General features: G+C 36.8%; 1 protein-coding gene across 1 annotated transcript; it reads left to right on the top strand.

Moving 5' to 3' along the window:
• The first annotated feature begins 349 nt into the window (after positions 1 to 349).
• ALB (albumin) lies at positions 350 to 17054 on the top strand. The gene is made up of 14 exons (XM_003414154.3): positions 350 to 757; positions 1469 to 1526; positions 2410 to 2542; positions 3326 to 3540; positions 5773 to 5905; positions 6945 to 7042; positions 8599 to 8728; positions 9166 to 9380; positions 10573 to 10705; positions 11869 to 11966; positions 13533 to 13671; positions 14470 to 14693; positions 16261 to 16393; positions 16733 to 17054. The coding sequence occupies exons 1-14, from the start codon at positions 679 to 681 to the stop codon at positions 16772 to 16774; spliced, it is 1830 nt and encodes a 609-aa protein (XP_003414202.1). The 5' UTR covers positions 350 to 678; the 3' UTR covers positions 16775 to 17054.
• Positions 17055 to 21266: the final 4212 nt, after the last annotated feature.

The following is a 21266-nucleotide window of genomic DNA, read 5'->3' as shown; positions in this document are numbered from 1 at the left end:
AGAGCCTGGATGCAAACATGAAGCTTAGGGACACCTATTTCAGTTGTTTCTGTGGTTCTGGCTTTTCTTTTAGTTTGCATTGGAGGCAACAGCAGCCTTTTCAGATGGAAGTTTCAAAAAAATGAAAAAGACATGGATGCCTTCTAATGTGTGTGTGTATCTGTATTGTGTAAACATATGTGTTTTTTTTTTTTTTAACTCATTACTGAAGGATAAAAACAAACTTGGAATCAGTAATATAATCAGAACATAGCTCTTTGGGTGTGTCTTATTTTCAAGCTAATTCATTGGTTTGGTCACATATTTGCAAATGTTGAAAACCAAAATGTTCAAACGCAGAATCAAAGATTAAAAACAAACAAAAACATAGTAATGAATAATAGGTACAAATCGTTTAAACTCTTATCTAAAATTTGATAAGACATTTTACATAACTTTAATGAATTGACAAGGTCTTATGGAGAAAACAGTTCCAGATGGCAAACATACGCAACGGATTCAGTTAAACAATTCTTTGGCAAGGATATTATGAATTTTGTAATCACTTGGGAACCAATGAAATAAAAGATAAGTCTAGTTAATAATCTACAATTATTGGTTAGAGAGGTATATTAGTGCAAATTTCCCTCTATTCCTCCTACCTTTTCTCTACTATAACTCCCACAAGTCTTCAGCACAATGAAGTGGGTAATCTTTATTTCCCTTTCCTTTCTCTTCAGCTCCGCTTATTCCAGGGGTGTGTTTCGTCGAGAAGCATGTAAGAATTTTACTTTTCTATTATTCAACTTTTATTTTATTTTCCTAATAAAATGAAGTTTTAGTAAACCCTGCATGTTTAAAGAATTAGGATTTCCTTTAGCATTTATTTGTAGACTGTGATGATATTTCGCGTTTATGAACCTATAGGAAGTTATTAATATATGTCTAACATTCAAATGACAAAAGTGATGAGAATTGTTTAATAATTGTAATTTTCTTTTGCATATGTAGAAACTTTAGGCATTTAAACTTAAACTCTACAGAATAAAGTTGGAGATAGAATTCATAACTCTAAATTCCCACTGTGCCATGCTTTATAAAAATCAAAACCTGTGTTGTTAATCTTATAAATAAAACTTGAATTTATATTTATTTCCATTTCAGACGACCCTCTCAGTAGCTGTTAACAGATACTATGAGAGCATTAGCGCTTATCCAAGTTTGAATATAGAACTGTAGAAATTTAATGATTTTTCAAATAATATCATTCCTGGCTGAATAATTATTGGGTTTAAATGCAAAAGAAAAAGTTCACCAGCATCCTAAGATTTTCTAGAGGGAAAGAGCCCAATCTTTTGGAGCAAACAAATAACCTAAGTCAAATGGAGGGAAACATAAGAAGTGGCATCATAACCTATTGTTTTATTCAATGTTTAAACAAATCCCGTGTGTGCGTTATTTATTTATTATTTTTCCTTCTCCCCCCTAGACAAGAGTGAGATTGCTCATCGGTACAAAGATTTGGGAGAAGATCTTTTTAAAGGCCTGTAAGTTAAAATATTGAAGAATCAAATTTAACGTTGCTATTTTTTTTTTTTTTTTAATTTTTAATATAAGTTGGAATTGACTTGATGGCAATGGATTACGGGCTTAATAGCATTGATTATAACTCTGAAGTTTTAATACATCCCTGTCATCTGGGTCCATATTGATGGAAATGTTCTATATAAGTGCTGTCCACTATGGTAGCCATTGGCCACGTGCGGCTACTGAGCACTTTAAATGTGGGAAGTGCAACAAAGGAATGAAAATTTAAATTTTACTGAATTTACATTTAAATTTAAATAGCCATATGTGGCTCTTGGTACTGTATTGGACAGTGCAGCTTTGAAATTCTTATATAACCTGCATGACGGAAAGGACTTTAATATATGGTTCCTTTGGTAACTCAGTTTCTAAACCCGCTTTGTGTAGCAAATAATCCTGTGGTTTCTCAGGGGAGCACTTTTACCTTTTTTTTAAAGCTAGTAAAAAATGAGAAATGGGTTATTTTTAAAGGCTGATATCATCTTACAGTCTGATTAAATGAGATGTGCGTGTGGTTTTGTTTACCGTGTTAAATAATTCAGGGTCAGTGTAAACCCCTAGTCTTGACAAGGAAAGCTATTTAGGATACAATTTGCTTGCTTACTCTATGGGTGTGCATCTACTGATGTGTGCAAACGTATGCTTAAACATGGTGGAAACACACATCCTCTATACCTAGAAAGTCACGTATGCCTGGTTAGGCCTCAGATAATACCTGATGGGGAGAAAGCAGTATAAAATATAGACTACATACAGATACATGATTTGCCCTCGAGCATAGCAGCCTGCTTTATATTGGAGTTTTTTATGGTACACATGTGCTTTCTATGTCCTTTGTTTCAGGTTGCTGATTTCCTTTGCTCAGTATCTCCAGAAGTCCCCATATGACGAGCATGTACAATCAGTGACTGCAGTGACTGACTTGGCAAAAACATGTGCTGCTGACGAGTCAGCTGAACATTGTGGCGATTCACTTGTAAGTACACTGATTTTGAAGATTTCTTTTTTTAAGTAATCTCGAGCTTTTAAAAAGGAAAATATCTTCTTTTGGTTTTTCCAATCATTATTAAATGACTAGATTAAAAGTACATTTGTAAGCAAAAATGGGTACAGATTGCTAAGCCATTGTTATTTCAATGACAGAGATGTTCTAACTATACCCACGACTTTTTAAACGTTTCTTTATTGAGACTACACACAAAAGTTGGAGTGTGTTTAAATGGAAATTTGTCATGTGTTAAAAATCTTTTTTTTTTTTTAAATTGATGTTTTGTTTCTTCTCATAGAGGCTTATAGGATAGAAACACATGTATGGCTTTTATCTTAAGAAAGCACTCGGCTGATTTCTGTGCTTATTTTGTTGCCTGGGTGAAATAACAGTACAGCTATATATTCCTCCGTTTAGGGCTATTCATATTTTTACATACAATGAGAAAGGAAAGTGCTCAGTCATTTTGAAAACTTTGAACTTTTGGTATTTCCAAATAGGTGTTCAATACAAGGAGAGGTTTACCTTTCTCTCACCACTCAATCTGTGTATACACTTCTCTGGGAGGAAGGACCATTTCTTATTTAGCAAATTTTTTTTTAATTAAATTAAATTGAACTTTCTAAACCGAGGAAGGGGCTGGGGGTGAAGGTGTGGATTATTTATATGATTTCCTAATCAAGTATCACCCAATATATGAAAGCTTTTATACTGTGTTTTGAGTCTAAGTGTAAAGAAGATAAAGTACTGTCTTATATTTCTTTCATTTAGCATACTATCTTTGGAGATAAATTATGTGCTAGAGTTACGGCTCATCAAGATACATATGGTGAATTTGCTGAGTGTTGTGGGAAACAAGAACCTGAGAGAAACGAGTGTTTCCTGAAACACAAAGATGATAACCCAGCTTTACCTCCGTTGGTGAGACCGCCTGCTGATGCCTTGTGCGCCTCATTTGAAGAAAACGAGAGGAAGTTTTTTGGAGTGTAAGTAATTGGATGTTTATGCTTTGAAATTAAACATTATATAATAAACCTGAAGATCAATTCTCATTATAACAGTTACCATAACAAAAAATATTTTCAACATAAAGACTTGGAAGCTTTTGTTTTGAGGCCAATTTAAAAAGAAATAGCATTTGACCCTACAAAATTCTGGAAAACAAAAAATTGGAACAAATACCTTTTGGGGTTCATCGAAGCAGGGTGTGAACTATATGAAAATATCTTAGATTGGCATTTATTAAAATATTATGAAGACATATGGTTATTGGCCAGGAGATTATTTTTTCTAAATGAATTTCCTCTGTATTACTCAATTGTTTATGTTTGGCAATAATAATAACATTGATTTTGTTATTATTGTTGTTGTGAATGATAATAAGAAACCCTTATTATTAACATTAATAAACTAAATCATAAGAATTTTTATTTAAAACATGGCTCAATTACTAATCCTTTGTTTTGTTGTTTTTTTTTTTTTTGCCTGCTCTTTGAGTTCATGCACATTTCTAATATTGATTAGAAAAAAATGATATCATTGTTGCAACAGGAAATTTTGTTCTTATCTAGGGCTGTAATATTTCTCAACAACCCTAAAACTCAGGCAAAATGGGGAGAAACGGCTCTTTTATCCTATCACAATATTTATGTTGGAAACTTGTTATTAGATTCCTCATAATTTATTTTCTAGGACCTGTTAAATTTCCTGAGTAATTCTATACAGGGTATGAATTCAGTTTAGAGCATGGATTTGATGATAAGAAGTTGTTTCCATTTACGTTAAGTTCAATAATTTTCCCTGAGTATAAACCCTTCTTAAAGTACTGAAAGAAGAGAGGGGAAAGCTTTAGAATACGAAACTCAAACGACAAATACAATAACACTTTCCCTCCGTACACTGCTAGAAGACCACAAAACGTATCAAAGACAATACTTGCCAACTTTCAAAGATACGCTGAAGTTCATTTTACAAATAAGAGCTTTTAAAACAATAAATACTACATACAAATATTAATATTTAATATTTATGATATGAGCATTCCAGAATGGCTGTAAACTTTCCCACCCTTAGTTCAATTACACACCTTCAAATAGTACATACATTTTTATGTAGCTAGAGCTCCCTCAAACCTCAGACATTACTTTTATATTCAATCTAATACATTCTATTAATTCATCCAGGTAAGTCTTGAGACAGGCAGTGTGCTCTGGCACACAGATGAGGAAACTGGAACGATTACATAATCATAACATATTAGTGTTGTAATTGGGCATACAAATCTGTTCTCTTGATACTGTTGGACTTATAGGATTTCAGAGTTGAAAGGGGCCTTGGAAATCAACTTGCATATTCTCTTCATTTTGTAGATTAGGTAATTGAGACCCATAGAGGGAGAATGACTTTCTATAAGTCGCACAGCTAGTTAATAAAAACCAAACCAAACTGGTTGCCACTGAGTTGATTCCGACTCACAGCGACCCTATAGGTCAGAGTAGAACTGCCCTATAGAGTGTCCAAGGGGCGCTGGTGGATTCAAACTGCCAACTTTTTGGTTTGCAGCCATAGTGCTTAACCACTATGCAACCAGGGTTTCCTCAGCTAGTTAGTAGGGAATAAAAATCTGGTTACTTCCAGTATTCTTTCTTTTATATCACACAATTAATCAAGAGTAAAGACTAGAGATTGGATTTAAAAGTAGTAGTTTCCCAAATCTCGCGTGGATGGGGTTTTAGACTTGAGGGCAAGATGGAGATCCATTTCTCTAGGGTGTTGTTCTTGAGTTTGTGATTGCGTCGATTCTGACCTTATCGACCTGTGTGTGCAGAGTAGAACCGCTCCATAGGGTTTTCAAGGTTGTCAGTTTTTGGAAGCAAATCACCAGGCCTGTCTTCTAAGGTACCTCTGGGTGGGTTCAAACCACCAACCTTTTGTTTAGTAGTCGAGCGCTTAACTGTTTGTACCACCAGTAATTTTAGTCAACAACATTATACGACCAAAATTTAACCATATTGTTGTGGGTAACTGTTATTCCTTCCTTTTCATTGACTTAAAGAATGGCAAAGGTAAGGTCATCACATACAGACTTATCTTAATTGGTGAATTAAATGCTGCTCTTTGGGTTTTGGAGGATGCCAGGAGAATGTTGATTACATTGGTTTCTATAGTATTATCTACTAAAGAAAAATGACTCCCCGTTTTCCTTTTTAACATTTTAGATACCTATATGAAGTTGCCAGAAGACATCCTTACTTTTATGCCCCAGAACTCATTTACTATAGTGAAAAGTATAAAGACATATTGACAGAATGCTGCCACGCTGATGATAAAGCTGCCTGCCTGAAACCAAAGGTATTCCCCAAAAGAACAATAGAAGAATTACTTCATAATCAAGACTCAGATTTTGGTTACCCTAAATCTAGCCACACAAAAAAAAAAAAAATTTTTTTTTTTTTTTTTTGTGTGGCTAGATTTAGGGAAACTTGGTTCTCTGATATGGAGCCCTGGTGGCAGAGTGGTTAAGAGCTTGGTTGCTAACCCAAAAGTTTGGCAGTTCAAATCCACCGGCTGCTCCTTGGAAACCCTATGGGGCAGTTCTACTCTGTCCTACAGGGTCACTATGAGTCCGAATCGACTCAACGGCACCTAACAACAACAGTCTATGATATAAATTTCCCAACACGGTCAAAAAGCACCTCCTACTCTTTCCCCTCCTCCCAGCCCTGAAAAGACCTTTTACCTCCTTTGAAGGCATCTGACTACCTCAGCCCTTCTAAAATCTGCCAACGCCGATCTGGAGAGGAAGTCACTACCTATGTTTCAAAATATCCCACTTTTTACAGTGCTGGTCACTATAGGAAATGCAGAAACTTATTTGTCAAATTGCATAGCCAGGAAACACAAGTGTTTATCTTTTCATGAGCCCTTTTATTGGAGAAGGAACTCAGAGTGGAAAGTTTTCCTGCAGCTGGAAGCCTGGGTTCATGTTTTCATTCTATAAATATTTACTCTAAGCTGTATTCTTTTTTCTAGGGAGTTCCTTGATGTTAGGAGAGTTGGTGGAGGAAGTATCAAAATGAATTACAGGCAAAATTAGGAAGTCAGCAAAGCAATCTTCCCTGGGAGATTGGGTGGTTTACTCTGTTTTCCAGCGTTATTTCTGACAATGCCTCCATTCCACTCCTCAAGTACCCAGAGGCTTCCACTATGGCCAGACTGATTTTTTCTCTTTATTGCAAAATAAATAGTTACCAATAGTGAGCACTTGGGAATTTAGGTATAAATTATCTCTTTAAAATTTAAGTTGGCATAATCTCATATGAGTTTTTGAAGGGATGTTTCATGTAAAATTTTCCTTTTCTAAATTTACCAAAACTATTTCTTTTTGCAGATTGATGCTTTGAAGGACACTGTATTGGCTTCAGCTGCCCGACAGAGATTAAAGTGTGCCAATATCCACAAATTCGGAGAGAGAGCTTTCAAAGCATGGTGAATATTTTAATTTAGTTTGCATCTTTAGAATGATGAAAATTAATGGTTCAGTTGACAAAATTATATGTTTGTGTCACATTTTACGTACTGTTTTCTCATAAATCCTTTTGGTTGTCTAAAAAGTAGGAATTTAACACAGGTCAAAGTCAGAACATTAATGACAATTTGTCATACTTTTTCATTTATCTTATTTTCTTCTAAGTAGTCAAAGAGTTTAGGATACCCTAGCTTTTTTTGTATTTCTTAAAAAAGAGAGTTATTCAAACTCCTGTTTTATTAGTAAACACTGGGAATTTTATTCTAATGGTCCATTATTTCTATAGAACTGTAACCAGGGTTTTTTTTTTTTAATTTAATTTTACCTTTTTCCCTGGTGATCTGAAAGTGTCTGCTTGTCCTTTTGTGGTCCTGATAATTGAACTCAACCATTAAGGTCATTTTTCATTATCTCTCATAGCTTTAGTTCTGCTCTTAATAGCTTATTTTTGCTGGGCCCTCTGTTTTGATATTACTTACCTGGTTCTGAGAGAAAATACTAAAACTCTCAATTCCTCTTGTGTTAGTCAGCAATGAATCAACAGAAGTGGAAGATAAAACGAAAATAATAGACATTATGCATGTTCTTTAAAAACCATTGATTGAATTCCTTTTGCCTGTCATCCCTACCATCTACAGAACAAAATTAACCAAATCAACAAACAAACAACCCCGTCATGAAATGATAACACAGTTAAACAGACCTATGATTGATTCTGGGGGGAAAATGTCCCCTTTTTTCCCCAGAATTAGGCACCTCTGAAATGATTTGTGAAGAATGAAGATATTAGCCTTTTACATCTTGTCATAGAGCTTAGAGACTCTGCTGGATTAATTTTTTGGCAAAACATTTTAATTTTTATTACTTTTCATTATTTAATTTAATTTTCATTACTCCCTAATTCTGTGGAAGTTATGACATTTCTTAGAAACCTTTAGAAAGTCTTAATGGACTAAAAAAAAGACAACTAGAGTTTGTACGGTACTTTCCAGTTTATAAAATGCTTTAATATGGATTATCTGATTTAATTCTCACAACACTGCTGCTGTGACTACAGAGGCTGACTCTCAGAGAGGCTCAGTAACTTGTCTAGGGTCACACTACTAATATGTGAGAAAGCCACGTCTGGAAGTTAAATCTGGTCTTCAAACTGGCTGGCTCACAACATGTTGCTTCTTTTAGAATCCCTCTTTAATTGCTGCTTTTATACCTTGAAACTCCTGTGGAGCAGTTCTCCTTTGCACACATGGGTTGCCATGAGTCGAAAATGACTTGATGGCAACTAATAACAAACAAAAGACTTTTAGCCACTGCACACACTCATACAATGGATAATTCTGCCCACAGGAAAAGGATAATTTGGTTCAGAACTAGCATTAAAATAATAAATTTTACAGATTATTTCTATATGTTAGTTGCATTGAATTTCCTCATTACATAAATAGTATTTACCTAGTGTTTTCACATAAAATATTGCATGCTAATAATTCATTTGATGGGGGGATTTTGTTTTTAGGGCAGTAACTCACCTGAGCCAGAGATTTCCCAAAGCTGACTTCGCAGAAGTTTCTAAGTTAGCGACAGATCTTGGCAAAGTCTACCAGGAATGCTGCCATGGCGACCTGCTTGAATGTGCAGATGACAGGGTAAAGAATTGTCAGTATGCTCTTTGGTAGTTTATACGCTTACGCGGGCAGAATCCGTTTAGTATCATGGTGACACATCACAGTGGGTTGAGATTGTGTTCTCTGCTCCTACCTGCTCTACCTCCAAGATTTCTTGCACTATGGTACTCTTTTTTTTTTTTATCTGTTATTGTTATTGTGTTTCATCGAATTGATTCCAACTCATAGCTACCCTATAAGACAGAGTAGAACTGCTCCATAGGGTTTCCAAGGCTATAAATCTTTACAGAAGCAGACTGCCACATCTTTCTCCTGAAGAGTGGCTGGTGAGTTCGAAACACTGACCTTTCAGTTAGCGGCCAAGCGCTTTAACCATGGCACCGCCAGGGCTCCTCGTCTGAAGAGAATGTATGGAGATGTCAACTTATACTGAACAGTTCTCATCAACTTGCTTATAGGCGGATCTGGCCAAGTATATATGTGACAATCAAGAGACGCTTTCCAGTAAACTGAAGGAATGCTGTGATAAGCCTGTACTTGCAAAATCCCACTGCATTGCTGAGTTAGACAAAGACGATCCGCCAGCTGACCTGCCCTCAATAGTTCCTGATTATGTTGAGGACAAGGATGTTTGCAAAAACTACCAAGAGGCAAAAGATATCTTCCTGGGCACGTAAGTGGATTGGGAATTATCTTTCATAATTTTTATATGGCCTCACACTTTAGGAAGATGTACTGGGTTTCCCTTTGGAGTTGCTATAATTTTCATGTTATCCAGAATGCTTCTTCATCCTTTTCCTGACCCAGGCTTTAAAAATTAGTCTTCAAAAATTATCATAGTTTAAAAAGTTATTATAAAAGAATACATGCTCACAACAAAAGCTCAACCATACTGAAAAGTATAAAATAATAAATAAAAGTTCCCCTATTTTATACTCCCTGCCCATTCCTTACTCCTTAGGGACATTTCTGGAAATAACTTTTCTAGAAACATTTTGTGAATATGTAAATGTATGCATACTATTCACTCCTTTGCTCATTCATTTGAAGGGTATTTTCTGAACAACTATAATGCAAAAATGTGTGTGTACATGTATATATGGACGTATATATAATGACAGGCAGCAGAGAAGAATAAAAAGAAGTATAAGACATGGAGTCTGCCACTAGGTGTTTTACATTTGGTTGAGAAAACCAAAAGTTCAGTGATGGGGCAAGGCAGCATGCAATTCAAGGCCAAAATAAATGATTATACATAAGTGTTAGTGGGATAACAAAACTTGCTTTTTTGTTGGATTATGGTAGTATCCTATGCACTAAATAATATTTCATAATATGATGCACCGTATAAGATTTCACTTACACAGATAGAAAAATGAAAAATTCTTCTCTTCCTGTCTCTTTCTCTCAAACATAAGTATCTAGAATTCAGTGAAAGGTGTTAAGACTAAGTATTTAATTCAGAACATTTGTGAGGTTTAATTCAAATCAAACAAAATATTCATAATAATAACACGTATCATTTATGAAAAATTTACTATGTGCCGTTGTGTGTTCTGCATAGATTATATCATTTACGTCTCACAGCAATCTACCTTATGAAGTAGATTCTATTATTATCCTTATTTTACAGAGGAGAAAACTAAGACTGCGGTAGTAATGTGATATAATAAAATAACTGACAGAACCAGGATTTGAACCCAGGCAGCTTTAATTCTGGATCCTCAGCCTCTTAGCCACTATTTTCCCTGCATAGGGTTTAATCAAATTTAGACCTTTGGAATATGAGTTAATGTCAAGTTTGATTCTGTAATTTATCTTGCTCTTTTGTCCAGCTAAATCTATTTTATTTTTATCTTAATTAGGTTTTTGTATGAATACTCAAGAAGGCATCCTGAGTACTCTGCCTTTTTGCTGTTGAGAATTGCCAAGGAATATGAAGCCACACTGGAGAGGTGCTGTGCTGCCGCTGATCCTCATGCATGCTATGCCAAAGTGGTAGGTTTCTTGCAGAAAAAAAAAAAAAAAATCTGGCTTTTAGACTGATGATGCCAATAATGACAAAGAAAAATAATGGAAGAATGTGAAGAGATGTATAACATAATTTAGTTTTCGTGAGGTGGTTTTCAATCCAGTGCTCTTAAAAGTTATAGAAAAATGGCCTTAAATAAAATGGTTAATAAAACCTGGGATAGCTACCCTAAAAAAGAAAGCTCTAAAGAAAGAAATCTCTAAAAGCATAAAATCTTGACCATGTTTTTTCTTGTTCAAACTCCCAAGAACAGAAAAAGACAAAGTAAACTTCAATGTTAATTAAAAGAGATTTAACTCAGATATAAAGAAAATTTCTCTGGTTCTAAAATTTATCGAGTACTAGAATTAGTATCTTAAGGAAGTTTGGAGAATCTATTCCTTTAGAAAATTTTCTAATCTTTTTGAGAAGGTTTAGGTATAGTTTTTCAAGAAATTATGTAAGGAGAGCAAACCAGTTCTGGAGGATTTTTAGGTCCATATGCAATGCCTTCCAAACTATTCTGAATCAGAGGAAAGTCATTCTTCCCTCTGCCAAGAACTGCTGTATGCCAGGCATCATGCTGGCACTGATGACCAGAGCCAAATTTCTCATCTCAGAGAATGTAGGATCCAACTGACCTGTCATCACCCCCATTTTGTAGTGAGGATTCTGACACTTAAGAGATAGTAAGTAAAGTGTACAACTAGAAAATAAGCCAAGTGGCCTAACTCAAATACCAATGGGTGAACTCAAAAACAAAAAAAAACAACCAACCAAATCCATTGCCATCAAGTCAATTCCAACTCATAGTGACCCTATAGGACGGAGTAGTGTTTCCAAGGAGCAGCTGATGGATTCAAACTGTTGACCTTTTGGTTAGCAGCTGAGCTTTTAACCGCTGTGCCACAAGGGGTCTAGGTGAAATCCAGAACCAGAATATTCTTAAGCACTTTCACTATACAGCCTCAGCAATGAAAATAAAGGGTTCAAATGTAATGTAATGTATTTGGGATCAAAACTCTATTTAAGGTGGCTTTGGCCAAAAAGCAGGGAGAATCTGATTCTGTTTTCAGCGATGAAAAATGACCTGCATCTGGTCCTCAGGTGGAATACAGTAAACTCAGTTTTTTTTTTTTAAATCTTTCAGTTGGATGCATTTACACCCCTTGTTGAGGAGCCTCAGGGTTTAGTCAAACAAAACTGTGAACATTTTGAGCAACTTGGAGAGTATGGCTTCACGAATGAGTAAGTAATTTTGTGGGTTTTTTTTTTTCTTGATCAATTTATAATTTTTTAAGACTTAGTATATGGAACACTAAGGAGCCCTGGTGGCACAGTGGTTAAACGCTTGGCTGCTAACCAAAAAGTCAATGGTTTGAACCCACCAGGCTCTCCACGGGAGAAAGATGAGTCAGTCTGTTTCTGGAAAGATTTATATCCTTGGAAACCCTATGGGGCAGTTCTACTCTGTTCTATAGGGCAGCTGTGAATTGGAGTCGACTCAACAGTGATTTTTTTGTTTTTGTTTTCTTCAATATGGAGCACTAGGTCCCTAAGAGATGCAAATGGTTTGCACTTGTCATGCCAACCTGAAGGTTGGTAGCTTGAATTCACCTAGCAGCGCCATTGAAAAAAAGGTCTTGTGATCTGATTTCTTAAAGATATAATCAAGAAAACCCTGTGGAGCAGTTTCACTCTGTAACACATAGGGTCACCATGAGTCAGAATTAACAGCAATGAGTTTGGTATATTTTTTTTATATGGAGCATTATCATAGAAATCTTAATCATTAAATATAGTATACATTCATAATCACTCCCCAACAAGTAATATATACAAGATCTGGAGAAGAAGAGATAAGGTAGTCGAAGGGATGGAGAAGTCTGTATTAGAATGAAGGTTAAGGCATAGCTCACATACAGATAAAAGCCTTACAGGGAAGAGAGTGGTAGGACTTGAATAACAGTAGCTCGAGAATTAACATATGGGTTGGAGAGAAAAAAGTAAGATAAAATGAATTTAAATAGGCATGTGAATATCAGATTCATAATGGGCTATCTGGGAGAAAGATTAGACGTTTGGGAGATACACCTAGACTTTGATGGTGAAAACTTTGTTTTCCTCTGGAATTTCCCTTTGTAGCAGTGTCAGAGACAGTATGGCCCAATGGACTAATATCTCAATTTAATACAGTCTTAAGGGCAAGAAGGGACGCGTCATTCAGTAGATAGTTATTATGCAGTATATACATGTTAGCACTCTTCTGGGTGTTAGTGGTTCAGCAGTGAAACGACACAGTCTCTTCCTTCAAGTAGATTACCATCCTACATTGACTTCCCATGGTGATGGAGATTCTTAATAAACAGCTACTACTTGCTGGATACTGTACCAAGTTAATAGCCTACTTTCTTTCTCTTAATTTAATCTTTGTTGAGTCAGTATATTTTCCCCTATTTTATAGACAAGAAAATTCATCCATGTTTCAAGTTTATTGGAATGCTAGTACATAGATATTTATGAAAAGAAAGAAGCAATTAATAGAAATATTAAGGCACTGATTTATGATAAGGTGATTTTTTTTTTTTTTTAAGTTCATATGGCACAGTTGGAATTCAAAGCTGGGTCTACCTAGTTTCTCGGGACAAGGTCTTCCTACTGTGCTACTCAACCACCCTGAAGATGGAGAAAATTTTATAAATGGAAAATAAGATATTCTTAGTTGATTTTGGTTAATTATTGTTTGCTTGATTTGCTGTGTAGAAAAAGATTATTTATTGCGCCGCTGAAAACGCATGGACTATTTTGTTACAGGCTCGTAGTTCGTTACACCAGGAAGGTACCTCAAGTGTCAACTCCAACTCTCGTGGAGGTCTCAAGAAAACTAGGAAGGGTGGGCAGCAAGTGCTGTAAACTTGCTGAAGCCAAGAGGATGCCCTGTGCTGAGGACTATGTGAGTCTTTTAAAGTACAATCAAGCTAATAATGATGAGCCTTTAGATACTGACAGAGCTAACTTCCAAAGGAGGGGTTAACTACAGTGTGTGCGTGTGTGTGTGTGTGTGTGTGTGTGTATAAGTGGCAGTAGTGACAGCAGCCAGAATTTACTTGGCAGCCTATGTTATCCTGACCGCCAAAATGATGATTGAGATAAGGTCCCGAAGATGATAAATTGTTTTGAAAAAAATTCCATGAATTTATTTTCAATGCCTAACAACAGCTTCCTGGCATTTTTCTAAATTTTCACTTTCTTTGGGGTCTCTTCTTTAAGGTGTCAGTATAAGAGACTATTTCCTTCTCACTCAAGGACTCACCTCACATTATTTTCGTCATCAATTATTTTCTTAAGTGTTATTACTCTTAAAATGCAGACGTAATGAAAAGAAAAAAACACTTTCAAAAGTCTCTGATTATGTGTAGTCCTGAAGATAAGCAAACCACTGCTTCAAATCAACCCTCCGTTCAATGGTGTTAGTTAAAGTATAACACTTCGTTTGGTCCATCGGAAACGCTAGCGGCGTAGTGGTCAAGTGCTATGGCTGCTAACCAAAAGGTCGGCCGTTTGAACCTACCAGGGGCTCCGTGGAAACTCTGTGGGGCAGTTCTACTCTATCCTATAGGGTTGCCACGAGTCAGAACTGACTGGACGGCTAAGGGTTTGGTTGTTCTGTTTGGTCCATTGGAAAGTAGGTATTCATGAAAAACTTTCAGCTTTGCTTCTTTTGAATTCCTCTCTCCTGCTTATCCCTCAGCTGTCTCTGGTCCTGAACCGCCTGTGTGTGCTGCACGAGAAGACACCAGTGAGTGAGAGGATCACCAAGTGCTGCACAGAGTCCTTGGTTAACAGGCGGCCATGTTTCACTGCTTTGCAAACTGATGAGACATATGTTCCCAAAGAATTTAACGCTGAAACGTTTACTTTCCACGCCGATTTGTGCACACTTCCTGAGGATCAGAAACAAATTAAGAAACAATCGTGAGGAGTATTTCATTATTACTTGCTTTTGTAATCTTGATAGTAAAAGCTGTCAATTGAAATGAGTAACTTTTTATGAAGTAGTGATAATGTTCCATAGAGAAAAGTATTAAATATTAGGCGTATGAAGTGGTAAAAGTATCAAGAATAAAATGGATAGCTTTTTCTTTTTTTCTTAGCAGAAAACTGTATTATAATCTTGGCTACAAATTATACAGAATAATCTTACAGATAAAGACTCACGGTAGGATAATATCTTAGGTCCGTTAAAAAAAAGCTGGACAATTAACTGATGCATTTGTGCAGATAAAAAATTAGTTAATAGAAATCTTTAGAGAATTTATTTTTGGACATGAATGGGAATTTTAAGTTTGTTCTATGGTGAATCCCCAGGCCAGGCAAATCCTCAAGATATGACTTTTGGAAATAGAATTTGGATGAAAAACATTTAGAAATGCAAGTTCTAGGCTAGGCTCCATATTGTTGTCATGAGGGGTTGGAATTGCATGAAATTTAGCAACAGATATTTGCTATCATCTCTGGTAGGCTCTGATCATGGCACAGACTTAAGAGTATTATTGCAAAACCTGTCATACCATACAACTCTCTCTCTGGTGTTGTTGTCTCTGTAGATGGCAATGGTAGCTCGCAGCTCCCAGAAGTTTTTTTTTTTTTTTTAATAATTTATATATATATTTTTTCTTGTGGTCGTTGAGAATATACACAGCAAAACATACACCCATTCAACAGTTGCTGCATGTACAGTTCAGTGACACTGATTACGTTATTCAAGTTGTGTGACCATTCTCACCACCTTTTCTGAGTTGTTCCACCTCTGTTATCATAAACTCACTGCCCTCTAAAGCTCTGATCTAATCTTTCAAGTTGCTGTTGTCAGTTTGATCCCATAGAGATTAGAAGAGCATAATGCTCAAGGCAGACATTCTTTACTAGTTAAAGCTAAACTATTGTTTGGTTTTAAGAAGACTTCAGAGGATATTTCTGGTATAAGGTTTAAAGATTACCTCAGGGCAATAGTTTCTGGGATTCGCAAGCTTTGATAGGCTTATTTCCTGTAGTCTCCTCACCATTACACTTCAAATGAGTGAAATTTCAAAGACCAAATATAAAGACTCTCAATTGAAAAACTTTTTAAATGAAGTACAAGACAATTAAGCTTTTAAGGGATCATTTTTAGCTCTCACATAAACTGTGCAATTCGATAGGATATAACTTCCAAAATCTGCATTAATGTATAATCCTTTCCAGAGCTTTACTGGAAAGCAACGGGCCTTTTCTCTTGTTATGTATTTGACACTGCACAAGATGCTGAGCAATTTACATTAATTATCTCATTCGATCCTCCCACCAACCCTATGAAGATAGGTTTTATTATTCTCATTATGCAGATGAGAATATTGATGCTTACAATGGTACAGCTGAGCCTCAAACCCAGAGTCATCTGGCTCTAAGACTTAAAATCTTAAACCATTAGCACTGCCCTTCTTACCACCTCCATTTTTCTCTATATGAGCAACCTATTTTCTGTTCTTTCATTGAAATACAGTGTGCTTGTTGAGTTGGTGAAACACAAGCCCAAGGCAACGGATGAGCAACTGAAAACAGTGACAGGGCAGTTCACAGGCATGGTGGAGAAGTGCTGCGCGGCTGAGGATAAGGAGGCCTGCTTTGCCGAGGAGGTACTGGAGTTGTCTTTGTTCTAATACAGCTAATTTCCGTGGTTTCGGCATTTGATCAGGTTAGGGCTTAGCAGCTTATCTAACTAATGGACACTTTATACATACAGGGTAAGATTTTTTTTTCTACCTACAATGGCCTTACAAAGTGACTTAAGTAGTTTTGGGTTTTTCTATGCTGCTGGCCCGTGGGATATTATTAAATGTTTGTAAAATCTGTTCTGTTTATGATGTGATGCATGTGAAAGCATTTTGTCATCACCAATGGCTATGTAAATGTTCATTTTTATCCTAATAGTAATGCTAATATTTTCCCCACATCTGTCATTTCTTTGTATTCAGGGTCCAAAACTTGTCACTGCAAGTCAAGCTGCCTTACTTTAAAAATAACACAATCACAAGCATCTCAGGTAACTATACTTCAGTTGCTTTTTAAATAAGTAATTATAATCGTTATTATTGAAATAGTAAAAATTGATTTACCATTTGCCAAGAGCCATATAGGCCTGCTACTGATCACCATTCTAAACTCCTTGTATATATACACGCTTATTTAATTCTTAGGAGAGTTACACAATTGGGTGCTATTATTATTCTCATTGTAGATGAAGAAATTAAGGCATATAGAGGTTAAGTAACTTACCCAGGTGTGGCCCAGATAGTAGAGGTGGAGCTGAAATTCAAACTGAACTAATTTGACTGCAGAACGTGTGACTTCACCACTGTGCTATTCTGATTCACATGTCAGATTACACTGAGCAGTTCAAAGAAGTGATAGCTCAGTCATGGGATACTTTAGGTATCAGGCTGGACCATGTGAAAGTGCATGTTTGTAGTCGAATAGTGATGATTTCACATGGCTGAACCTAATAGCTCAATAACAAACTCATCTTACTGGAGAATATAATTGGTCTATCTTATGTGGACTTCCACGCTAATAGTGAATAATCCACTACTAAATTTCCAAGGTACCAACATACTGATCTTTAATGAAATTCCCATTTTTATGATGAAAGGGCCCACTTTAAAATGTAGATGGTTGAACATAAACATGCTTTACCCATTTTGGCTGTAATATTTTGGGGACAATTAAAAAAAGAACTAGCTTTCTTTTTTAAAAGAAGTTGTCAAACTGTGTGTTAGCATGAATTATTTTCACTTTTTCCAAACTGACTGTAATGCCTACTCCACTACTAGGTTTAGCTTGCTCTTTGTCCATATGATGATGCATGCGTGTTATGCATTCAGGGCAGGAGGCAACTTTGTATCTCCGCAAATTTGGTCATTTCAGAATGTGATTCGTTTCAGCCTTGTGGTTGCTGTGTGCTGTCGGGTCGATGCTGACTCACAGCAATCCTATAGGGGAATAGAACTGCCCCATAGCAGGCAGGTCTCTTCTCCCACCGAGTCACTGTGTGGGCGCAAATTGCCAACTTTTTGATTAGTAGCTGAGTGCTTAACCACTATGCCACCAGGGCTTCTGTTTTAGCCCCAAATAGCAAGATTTTCTTCCTAGACCTCTAACTTTGGAAAGATACCTTCTTGGTTGTAATTAACTCAGGTAACAAAAAAAAAAAACAAGTAGGTGTTAATTAAATGCTTTTTTTTCTGAGGCAAGATGAGGAAAAACCTGTGGCCTTGAAGCCTGAGGAATCTCATGACTTCAGTGATGTAGGGGGAACTTCATAATGCTTATATGTGTGGCCTCTCCCCTAGAGGAGTAGTAGTCAGCTGCCATACATCTAGGGTAGGCTTGAATTGGTGGATTATTCTCATTCGTGGGAATTGCAGAAAGACAACTTAAGAAACTGTGGTACTTCTTTTTATAGATTTGAAGAAGACATGCCATTTTACAAACAGCACTTACGTTTGTCCTTTTGTTTTTCAGCCTACCCTGAGTATAAGAGCAAGAGAAATGAAGATCTAGTGTTTACTCATCTGTTTTTCTTTTCTGTTGGTGTAAGACCAACACTCTGTCTAAGAAACACAAATTTCTTTGAACATTTTGCCTCTTCTCTCTGTACTGGAATTAATAAAAATGAAAACAGTCTGACACCATAGTCCAGAACTGTTATTTTCCAAAAGTGTGTTGCTGTCGTGCTGTACGTCTTATAGGTTCTGTGAAAGTGCCAGTATTCTCGTGCTTCGTTCCCTTCAACAGAGGATCTCTAGTTCCTCATAAAGAAATGTTTATACCCTTCTGAGTTAGAGACTATAAATATTCATAGTAATTCATTAACATTATGATAATTCTAAATAAAAGAATAAAAACCGGTATTGGCAACACATATAAAACATGGCTTTTTCTTACTAGTGAAGATTTTACAGGAAATAGTGAGGGACAAATTGAGATGATTGTAGGTTAGTTATTTAAATTGAAAAAAAAAAAATGTGATTCCAGAAAAAGCTTAAGATAATTTAGGATGATGATTCATAAAGAGTGTCAGAAGTTTGGAGAAGCATTACTGGAAGAGGGGATCAGGAGATATGGAGAAACAGTAAGGAGTGATGAAGGTGTGTTGAACTGAAGAAGTGTAAGGGCAGGTGGCAGTGGTTTTTTTAAGGGCAGAAGGGTGAAATTTCCTTGTAAAAAATCAAGAGGTTATACCCAACACTGGGCCTTCTTTCTCCGCTGCAAGAGGTCACCACTGATATCAGCTTGGTGCTTATCCTACCAGACCTTTGTATATGAGTTTACATATTTATGAATCATTTGTGCTTCATTGGTTTGTGCATTTTCACAGAATTGGTTTTCATACTGTACATGCTGTTCTGCAACTTGTTTAGCTTGTCTTTAATGCTTTACAGTTTCATTTTAAGTATGATGTTTGCAAAAGGTTCTGGTACCAAGTTTGAAAAGTTCCATACTCTCCACCTCTAACTGCACTTCTAGCCTGGCATTAAATGTTTCAAATATTTTTCTAAATGGATGGCAGTGATAACAAGTGTCAGATAGAGCCCCAAAGGGGAAAAATGGAGATCATGGGCCCTGGCTGGTCCAAGACACAGGAGACCAACTTAGACAATTTTGAGTAAAGTTCTTCTGCTGACCTGGACCCCATGGGACCAGTTCTTGACACCCCATCTGGATGGCCCTGCCATTCCAGCCAGTCCCAGGCACCAGAGGGTCCTCAAATTATTCAAAAGAGGCATTCGAAAATTTGGAGCTCTCTGAGGCCCAGTTTCACCCTTATCCCCCTTCCTTCCTAGGGGGTCAAACACTTTCCCAGGAACTCAGAGACTTGCGCCTAGGGGTCATCCAGGAGCTCAAAATCTACTCTGGTTCCATGAAGGAAGCCTGGCAAGCACGTTGCTGTTCGTCCGCCTGTCTGTCTGTCAGTCTGATTATTTCTTTTATGCAATGGTGAGAAAGATTGGGCCACCAGAATGGTCCTGAGGCACTGATTTGCGTGCGTGTGTGTGTGTGTGTAGTGCTTCTGTTATCACATCATATTAGGGAGTATGTGATACCAACATGACTTAACACTGGTGTGTTAGCTGTGATCACTTGGTTAAGGTAATTTTGCCAGGTTTCTCCACTCTATAAAGTTATTATTTTTTGCTTTTCATAGTCCTTTTTTTGGAAGACCTAAACCTACTGCCGTGGAGTCGATTCCGACTCCAGCCCACACTCAAGGTGGTGGCGGGGATTAAGCTACTGGAAGGGGAATATCTACGTATATTACTTAGACTTCTTCTTGAATAGAGATTTATCTTTCCACTCCATGTATTTATTCAATCATCTATTTATATCCTCTATTTATAATTAAATCATCTATTTATATCTATTTTATACTTTGGATTGTAATTTAATGCTACATTACTTATTTTGTTGCTCAAATTATTCCAGATTTGGCTATTGGGAGTACTTTCAGGTTGGCTCTTGGGTCTCTTTGACATGCCCTCATCCTTTTGCTTTTTGAGCACTTCTTTTTTTTTTATTTTCTGGTTCTATAAGGTGCTCCAGGAACCTCTAGTATTTTCCCTCCTCCAGCCCTAGAAAGTCATTTCTTCAAGGAGCCCTTGTTCTTTTTAATGGAGACTGATACTTAGAAACTAAGGTTTGAGCACTGGGTATATTCTCTGCTTTGGGGATGTCACTACCTCTAAACTCAGGGAACAGAGCTAGGAAATATGAGTCAATACTAACCCATGTATACACACATATCACTGTAATTATTTCTGTATGTATGTATTGTGTATTGTCTGCCTATCTATCCGTCCATCCATCCATCCACCCACCCATCCATCCGTCTATCCATTCTATTTAATTGAGTAAAAACGATCTCATAGCAATGTCCCTGACTCTAATCTAGTACCACAGTGTTCATTCTAGCTGTGCCCCCTGGCTTATCTGTAACTTCCCTCTCTGAAACTGAGAAACTTCATTCCCACTATCTACCATCCATCTATTTATTTGTTCAACCTTAGTAGACATGTAAAGAAGTTTCAAAATTGTTGACTTGGATGAGTACCAACAGTTTGTGTTCAGTGCCTTTTGTCTTCAGTCTTACAGTTTCCATTCAAAACATTATTTTACAAAATTAGTTAGTTCAGCTTCATTTTCCCCCTGCCCTCCTCAGTGAAGTTATGACATGGTGATTTTGGATGACTCACTTACCTGGGACACATGATGACTTTAGGGCTCTGGCTACTGACTGACCCTGTGTGGCCCATGCAGCAGCTCTTTCCAGCTGTCTTCCAAAGAAAGAGCAACCTGTGTCTACGGTACACAAAGGTGGCAGGGGTGGGGGCAGGTGCCCTTTACCCTGTGTGTCTTCTTCCACTGAAACTCAAGGTGATCACTTCAGCTTTTGCACAAACTCCTCATCATGTGCAGTGCAGTCCTCAGGGTCGGTTTTGCCCATCTCCTCCA

Source organism: Loxodonta africana, chromosome 5 (assembly GCF_030014295.1).
Source record: "Loxodonta africana isolate mLoxAfr1 chromosome 5, mLoxAfr1.hap2, whole genome shotgun sequence".
Lineage (NCBI taxonomy): Eukaryota > Metazoa > Chordata > Mammalia > Proboscidea > Elephantidae > Loxodonta > Loxodonta africana.
The sequence above is the reverse complement of the archived record's forward strand: the minus strand, read 5'-3'. Positions and strand labels throughout refer to the sequence as shown.